General features: G+C 41.0%; 2 protein-coding genes and 1 long non-coding RNA gene across 6 annotated transcripts in view; 2 read left to right on the forward strand and 1 right to left on the reverse strand.

Annotated features, from left to right (window-relative positions):
- Positions 1-381: 381 nt before the first annotated feature.
- LOC105457239 (putative uncharacterized protein DDB_G0282129) lies at positions 382-5,478 on the forward strand. 4 transcript variants are annotated; one of them, XM_011701808.1, is made up of 7 exons: positions 382-411; positions 551-609; positions 681-794; positions 870-2,660; positions 2,903-3,088; positions 3,191-3,375; positions 4,851-5,478. In XM_011701808.1, exons 3-7 carry the CDS (start codon positions 732-734, stop codon positions 5,026-5,028), a joined length of 2,403 nt encoding a protein of 800 aa, XP_011700110.1. In that variant the 5' UTR covers positions 382-411; positions 551-609; positions 681-731; the 3' UTR covers positions 5,029-5,478. The 4 variants fall into 4 exon arrangements, with proteins under 4 accessions (XP_011700110.1, XP_011700125.1, XP_011700101.1 ...); XM_011701823.1 differs by lacking the exon at positions 382-411 and having other exon boundaries at positions 418-609; positions 4,851-4,960; positions 5,037-5,478; XM_011701799.1 differs by lacking the exon at positions 382-411 and having other exon boundaries at positions 418-609.
- LOC105457233 lies at positions 3,354-5,067 on the reverse strand. The gene is made up of 3 exons (XR_975371.1): positions 4,975-5,067; positions 4,773-4,876; positions 3,354-3,443 (listed from the first exon to the last, which is right to left on the reverse strand). It is a non-coding gene; the product is annotated as an uncharacterized LOC105457233 (long non-coding RNA).
- Positions 5,479-5,875: 397 nt separating the features above from the next.
- Positions 5,876-8,522, forward strand: part of LOC105457264 — a 32,108-nt gene continuing 29,461 nt past the window's right edge. Inside the window, exon 1 of the mRNA XM_011701850.1 lies at positions 5,876-6,347. The gene's annotated coding sequence lies outside the window, so the exon portion shown is untranslated. The remainder of the gene's footprint in view (positions 6,348-8,522) is intronic.

Below are 8,522 nucleotides of genomic sequence, written 5' to 3' on the forward strand. Positions count from 1 at the left end.
ATGATTCTTATATCCACTGTCCGTTTCAGGAATCGAATGCAATTAATGCACAAATTAACAAAAAAGCACAGTAATCGGTAGTCGCAACCAAAGAGGTTAATACTCGCAACGGAACGCAGCCTCTATGTTTAATGTAGAATAGCAAGTCGTAATCACATCCGACATCCAACATACGACAAGCGTTTAGCGACATCCGACAACGGCATACGACGTATTGTAGAACGGGCCTTACGACCCGACATACGACGTATTGTAGAACGGGCCTAAGGGTGTCGATCTTTAAATAGTATCCTCGTCGATGATTGTAAGGTAGCCTTTAGGTTTGGTCCACTTTTATGACGTCGCACCAAAAATGCGACATGTTCCTTCATGGTATTCTTTATTCAATGGTTTCATATATTTCATCTCCTTACTCTCTAGCTGGACCTTTGCTCCACTTTAGTTGGCGCACCTGACTCAATCCCGCCAACCCACTGGAGTAACTCCATTTAAGTACAGGCTGTATCGTTTCTGGTGGAAACGGAAGCCTACATCAGAAGAAGAAGAAGAAGGTAATCGCATTTTGGGTATTTAAATGATAAGAAAACTTCTCGTGTGAAGATTTGAAAAGTGAGCAGCCATAGAGAACCGTAAAGTGAGAAATTGCGATAATTACTAATAATGAATCGTTTTCTTTGCAGGAACGTCAGTGGATTGTGACGAAGTGTATTCTCGAGTATCACACGTGAAACATGCAGCAAGAATTTTATACCTCTTGTATGAAAATAAACGGGATACCTCTTCTTCCACCACTAGTAAATACTCGCCTAACCAACGCCTCATTACCTCTTGTGGAGAATCGCTTTACGTTAATTTGTGTTATTTTTCAGATGACCGACGCCATAAAGGAAGAGATGAGACGTTATAAATCTATGGCAATCAAAGCGGAAAGTAATTTGAGGGACAGACGGCTGGTTAAACGTATCGTTCTGGATAAATGCATGCAGGCTAACGTAACGGAACCAATGGATAAATTAAATAGCATTAGATATAGTTCGGATAGCGATGTATCTAGCCGTGACGTCGCGAGTGATACCAATAACAGCGATTCGTATTCGAAAATGACTATTGTCGAACCGATGCCACGAGTCGTGGGAGAAATCAGAGATGGCCATAATATCCAGTCCTCCATATCAGATATACAGCATTCGCAACTTCAAGTTTGTCCAATAAATAATACTGCTAATGATTCAAAACCTATTGCTGCCGTGACTGATCAAAATGAATGTGTTGATGCAACAGAGGTGGCGACGCCGAGCGAAGATGCAATGTCAGAGAATTGGAAGCCGCAGGTGCCCAAAACATTGGACGTGGTTCCGATAATGTTAAGTAACGATGAGGAAGACACTTCTTCTTCCATAGGGGTTTCCCAGGAAACTGAAAATCCACCTAAGCTATCACGTCAAGGCTCTTACATATTGGACACACCCAGTCCTATGTTGCTCGCTCATATGCATACAGAATTGACTGACGAAAAGTACATCCCCACCCCTGCCACTAATGTGTCACAACGAAAACAATGGAACATTGTGCAGCCTAAAGTGGAGTGGGAAAATAAACAGTTTATGGCAGATGTTGAGGATTTAAGTGAATTAGAATGTACAGCGGAAATATCAGCTTCTCCGCATAGAAAGCCTGATAATTTGATGGAATCACGTCAGGTAGATGAATCTATCAGTTGTACTGAAGCAGTAATTGTCAAAGAAGATGTATATAGATTTGATGCTTCACCAACTGAACATAATCGTAGATCTAATACAGATTTTAAGAAGCAACATTCCTTAGAAAAATCGGAGAAAGATAGCGACACCAATATATTAAATTTATCGAGTAGAGAGTACTTAGCAGGAGACGCGAATGGTCCTAAAGTTCATTTGTCTTGCATAGATGAGAGGCATCGCAGCAAAAAGGCGAGCACCCCGGAAGGCGACTATCGCGACTCGAACATTAAGATAAAGTCTTCCACACCAGATAAACTCTTGATGGTTTACAAAGAGATTGAAGCGATGCACAAGAAGCAGATGATGGAGTTGATATACCGTCAGCGAAAGGAACAATCGCTGCTGCAGGCGGAATTCCAAAAGCAGCAGATGCTCTTGCTAGCCGAGATACGAAAGTGCGCCAGCGGAGTACCGCGTCAAGCAGACGTTTCGGACGTTATGTTAAATCGATCGTTGTCAATTGACGATGCGAGGCCGGCGAGTTGCGAAACGAGGTTGCAACAAACGAACATAAACTCGCTCGGCAGCGTACGCGCGGAAACGCATTGTAATATTAAATTACCGTTGACGAACCGTGTGATTGTATGTCCACTGGATTACCTCTCCTCGAGAAATTTATACTTGCTTAAACATCAGTCCATTATCGCGGACAATTCTCCAGCAACTCTCGATTACGACTTTACGAGAAAAGTGAGTTTATGCAACACCACGTATAACAACAACAACAACAACAACAATAACAACAATAATAATAACAGTAATAATGACGATAACAGCAGTCACGAGTCGCAAGATCTTATTGTATATAAGAATTCCAATGTGAGCCGACAGTTATTTCCCTTAGATAGTAACACTACGCACGTACCAGTGCTAGACACCACAGTATATCTCGAGAAACATGTGAGTACAAACTACAATTTTAATGTGATGAAAATTTCTAACATATTTCCATTGTCAATGTTCTTTTCTTATCAGTAGTAGATTAACTTTAATCTTGGTTTAATGTACCTGTTATCTTTTTCTAATCCCCTCTTAAAACTAAAAAAGGATGAAAAATAAGTTGAATCGAGACTAAAGTTCATTTACATTAGTAGAAATGAACGCAAGAAAGACATTTTTATTAAAGTTATGTTACCGTATAGGTACAGGCGGTGAATACCATCAACGCTTACACACGTGGTTATTTAGTACGTAGATTAATGCGAACCGAACGCGTCATTACACTGAAAAAAGTATACAAAGAGGCGTTGCAATGTATGCTTAAGTTACACGTCGACGCGCCTTTAAACTTGGCAGAAGTAGATTTCCTCCATCGTCTTCAGTTGCAGGTAATTATCTCGTTCTTTCGTTTATAAAATTACTTCGTAGCTCATGCTTGGAGATTTTCCGGTCAGGAGTACGTAATAATTTAATGATTTTACGCTTTCAAGTGCGACGCAGCGTCCATGAATATAGTGGAATTATTCGCCCAATCCCCGACGAAGAGAATGAAAGTAATCGCGCAAGATCACGAAATTAAGGAGTCTCGAATGGAACGCCCGACTTCAGCTCGCTCGTATTCGTTCGCCACTCAGAAGACTTTGGCCAGAAAGAACTTGAAGGAATTCGAGTCCACGTAATAGCGTAGTTTTTTTTTTCTCATATTGTTACGTTGTAGAATTTCGTCTGCTTCGTATTATATAACTATTAAATAGAGATATGCGAATTAAAGTTTTTTAATGTTGAATCAAAACGAATCGTTGAAATATAGTTTTTATTTGACAATATAATTATTGTTAAGTTGAATTTTAATATATATTGGGTTGAACGGAAAATCCCTCAGTATAATATTAATTATACAATATATTATTTTACTTATTAGCGGGAAATATGATTTTATAAGATTGTCAATGTATGTGATTTCGTATTCAAACTTAAGAATGGAAATTTTTGAATAGTTTAGATTATGATTAATCATCGATTTGATTTGGATTTGAATTTCTACGATTCAAAAATTTGGAATCGAAGTTTGAATACGAATATATATATTGACAATCATATTTTCCCTAATAATGTAAAACAGTATATACAGTATCCTAATAATGTAACAGTATCCTAATAATGTAAAACAGTATATTAGTATATATCCATGCCATTCAAAAACGAGGAAAATGATTTTTTATCAAAAATTCCAAAAATTTTGATAAGTAAATCGGGTACGCTCTATTAAATTCTGATATTTTAAACTTCCGGTTCCGAACGGAAATAGATTATTCAGCTCGGAAGTTGATTCTTTTTTTACTGGAACATAGTATTTTTTTATTGTAGGTTCAAATTCCACGTGAAAAAACATGAAAATTTGTACGAAGAATTTAATTCAGAAAAAATTTTAGAAAAATGTCAACTATAATCTTTAAATGATTTTTGAAAAATTTACTTCCAGTCTAAATAGCTCAATTCCGTTCGAAATCGGAAGTTGAAAATATCACCAGATTTGATAGAAGTGTATCCGATTTACTTATAAATATTTTGAGATTTTTTATAAAAATCATTTCTCTCGTATGGGTGGCGCGAGTGGTCTGAAACACCCTTTGTAAAAAATCAATATTTTTCTTACAAGAAATATTATTAATCTTTCTTACAAAAATCTTTTTTATTATCTATATGTATATTAAAATTAGATTCAAAATTTTTGAATAGTTTGGATCAATGGATTCGGATCGACTCGGACTTGAATCTCGATGATGCGAATCCGAGCCTTTCGAAAATTTTGAACCTAAGAAAATTGAATACAAATCACGCGTATATTGACAATGTTCTAAAATAATTTCTCGATAATAAGTGAAACAGTACTTATGTAATATAATCGATTTGGATTTGAATAATTTTTCTTACATAGAAATCTTTTTTTATTATCTATATGTATATTAAAATTTAACTTAACAATAGTTATATTGTTAATTAAAAGTCATATTTCAACAATTTTCGATTCGATTCAGTTCATCAAAAAAATTTTGATTCACACAATCTTACTTGATTCAACTCAATGCTATTCATATTCGAATATAGTTTGCACATCTCTATTAAGATTATGACCTCATTATTATTTAGAATGGCGAAACACCAGCGACCATTGGCTGTTAAAAAGAGTTTAGTTAGGTCTAGATGTCAAACGTGGACTTCGGATATGAGAGACAGACTTATGTCACCAAATACATTGCGTAAGATTCTTTACATCTCTTTTCGTCACACAATTTTCCTTAATGAATGTACTTCAATATATTCTTGAAATTGCAGATCAAGGTATCAGGAGGAGCACGAGTACAGGAGCTGTACGAAAGCCGTGGCGATGACGAGATAGAGTGCCTTATGACGTTGGTTAAGCGACACGTCAATTTTACTGTTAAAAAGAGGAATCCTGCACGCGGAGTACGACGAATTGTGTTACCTGGAGCGCTTCGCGTTAGTTACTCCTGCTGTTTAAGAAGCGCACTGGTGCCTGGTTCTTCCGACAAATTTATTTTTTATTACTATCGCATTTCTTGACTGAGACGATACTCATCTGTGATACGTGTATATCCAATATATATCGTTTTCTATTTTCGATTTATCGAAGCTAAAATGGATATTTGTTATGTGAGGGCGAAATATAGAGGCAATAAATTGATTTTATTGTCAGGAGATTAATTATTGGGATAATCTTTTTTATAATAAAGGCTGTTGCTTATTTTACGTCGAATTGTGTGCTGCAATGATATTGGAACTGTCCTTTTTACGTCCACGCGCTTATTCAAACCGTCGAATTAAGACGGTCGGTCCATCCCTGGAACTAGATCGTCAATTATCATTTACCGTTGTGATTTAAAGGGAAAAAAATTCACCATTCTTCCGACCGTTCTTTCTTGTTACAGATATCCGCGTAATCCGTGATCTCGTTTCACGATGACATATTTTGAGGATTACGAACGTCTCGAGCAGATGGGCGGGCGGTGGCGATCGCTGTTGCCGTCGTTGCTGCCGCGCCGCTGCCGCTGGACGGACTTGCGCGTATCGAGTATTCTCGCCGAAGTTAAAGGCCCCTGTGGGCTTCCGTTCACCGTTCCGCAGAACGCGGAATCCGAGTCTGCGCCATAATACGCAGAGGCGTGTCCTTCAGGTTCGCACGCTCGTATTTAGTACAACATTAGAGGCAAGCCTTTACTCGTCCACGGTCTCTCGCGGTGGGTGCGCGCGCGAAAATTCACACATCCGAGGAAGAGAAACGCGAATAAAGGAAAGAAAAAAAAACGAGAAGTAGCTCCTGCGGCCGACAAGCCGCAACCACCGTCGCCGACCTGGCGTCTTTGAGGGAAGAGCGCGGTTCTCCGTGGAAGATGTAACGATTTCCGCGAGGTCTTCTCGCGAGGAAGAGAAGAGGAAATACGGCGTCGACGGGAAGGAGGACGGATAGGCGAGCAGCCTGCAGCGATCGGCGGCGATTTTCTAATTCGAGGGGGAGGGACGCTGTCGATCGGAAGGGAAGTTTCATGGCGTGAGGCGTCATCGTGCGCGGACGAACTCGCCCGTTTTCTTCGCGGAGGAGAGCCTGAGGCTCGCTATAACAGTCAGGTAAACTTTTGCTTTTCGCAAAAATTCGCTTCGCTTCGGCTCGCGCGAGAGATTTAACGTTATCGCCGCCTGCGAGTATTTTCTTGGCGAAGTCTTTTTTTTCCTTTATTTTCGTAATTCGAAATGTACGCAGCACGCACGGAACGTGCACACGCAACGAAAAGACTTATTTTTCGCGACGAGAGCGAAAAGGAGCAGCGCATGCATTTCGTGTGCATTTCTACGTGTAATTTGTACTCATGTCGTCGTCGTATATATTCGAGTACACGAATAATATACGCGGTCTCGGTTCCAAAACATACAGGAGACTCGCGCGTACTGAATTGTATTTACGTGTCGCGCGGGGTTTCCAAACTTCTGCGCGTCACGTCAATCGCGAAAATTCTATTCCGAGAGAGATGGACACGCGGAATGATGATCGCGAATGGGCGGGACACCGTGATCGCGTGCGGTGCCCTCGCAAGGCGCGGGTATTTTAGTCTCCGTATGGCGTAAAGACGCTGTCACCGTCGCTGTCGCCGGGTATACAGAGTGCCCGACGCCCGTATTTCAGCGGGACGCAATTTCCTTTTACGGCTCCTCCACCACCATCACCTTGGTTGACCTTCCCCGCGTCCGCGCGTTCTCCCCTTTTTTTTCTTCCCCCGCGTTACGCGATATTTATAGAGGTACGCCGCGTTCGCGATGTATGGGGTCTTCCGCCCCATATCCGGAACGCAATCCCGATTCTCCTGACATCCGCCATCTGTTCGCCGTTCCAAGGAGACGAATTACCTATATCCGCGCGAATTTGCATTTTTCGTCCGAGAATCCCTTAATCGTCATTTAGTGCTCCCGTTCCGCCGAGCAGCAGCAGTAGCTGCAGTAGCAGTAGCAGCAGCAGCAGCAGCAGTAGCTCGCATAAGTTTATCCCATCGATCGCGGCGCGGACGGCCGCACACACTACACACCGTTTCGCGCCCCGGCGTTATTACCATGTAGATGTGTTCGTGTCTGGCAACAGGTTACCTATGCAACACGGCAGACGGTAGAAACGGAAACGAATCCGATGACCGACTTTTACGCGCGACGCGACACATCCGGGCAAAGGGGCTGGGGGAGGCTGGGAGATTATTTGGATCGAGGACCAATCGAAGTGGATGGTTGGATATAATAATTGCAGATTGTCGATATAGACGTACGTAGATACATACGTAATTGGTAATCCAAATTTGTTCCACGTTCTCGATCGTGAATCTCGGCCGCGGAGATGGAGATTTATTTTCGTTATCGTTATAGCGAAGAAAGCGACGCGTTCCCCTTGTCATCTTTTTTTACGTTAAAGGAAGGAGAGGTCGGTTTTCTATATTGGCCTGTTTTCTTTTTTAATACATCCAAGAAAAATAACTCCTCGGAGTATGAGTTAAAAGCTCGGGTTTTCCAAGAGCGGAGCACGCGACGCCCCAGCGCCTTCTCTTCGTGCAAACGTAAACATGGATCGGTCGATGACTGCGCGAATAGACGCGTTGGTTGCGTTGTTGCGAGGACACACACGTCGCACTCAGGCAGAACAAATCATGATGGCATCAAGAAGTCAAGATGACTCCAAAATGATTGGAAAAGTCACTTTTCTAATATCATGTCACAATACATTTTAACGTCATTTTAACAGTGACTAGCTGTTGTGTTTGCTTGCTACGAGATATCGAACGAAGGACACATTCGAATCTTCGTCGAACGACGACTCGACACAGGACACACGTCTTTCGCGAATTTATGTCACATTTGAGAATCGATTGTATTTCGCGGAAAGCGCAATCCGTTGTTTTGGCAAGTCTCTACGCGCGACTCATTGGCTCGTGAATTACGATTTTGCCGATTATAAACGGAAACAACGGGAGAGAGTGAGAGAAAGAAAGAGAGGGGAAGGGGAGGAGAGAGAGAGAGAGAGAGAGAGAGAGAGAGAGAGAGAGAGAGAGAGAGAGAGAGAGAGAGAGAGAGAGATCGCTATTTATTAAGCGCTCCAGGATGAGTGTTCTCTCAAGCGCTTGACATAATACAAATAGAGTAATGACATATTTCTCATAATTAATGCAGTATATAGATTGATAAAATACACTACAAAATAAAATAAAAATAAAAGAATTAGAGAATAAGTAATTTTACAAAGAAAAAAAATATAAATAAAAACTTTGA

Source organism: Wasmannia auropunctata, unplaced genomic scaffold, assembly GCF_000956235.1.
Source record: "Wasmannia auropunctata unplaced genomic scaffold, wasmannia.A_1.0 LD336103.1, whole genome shotgun sequence".
In the NCBI taxonomy this organism is placed as follows: Eukaryota; Metazoa; Arthropoda; class Insecta; order Hymenoptera; family Formicidae; genus Wasmannia; species Wasmannia auropunctata.

Bases quoted from the DNA above. Each gene is read 5' to 3' on its own strand.
- LOC105457239 (XM_011701808.1), top strand. From the start codon at position 732: ATGCAGCAAGAATTTTATACCTCTTGTATGAAAATAAACGGGATACCT. The intron at 2,661-2,902 runs GTGAGTACAAAC...GTTACCGTATAG, and splicing joins CAGTATATCTCGAGAAACAT to GTACAGGCGGTGAATACCAT. The intron at 3,376-4,850 runs GTAATAGCGTAG...ATTATTATTTAG, and splicing joins TTGAAGGAATTCGAGTCCAC to AATGGCGAAACACCAGCGAC.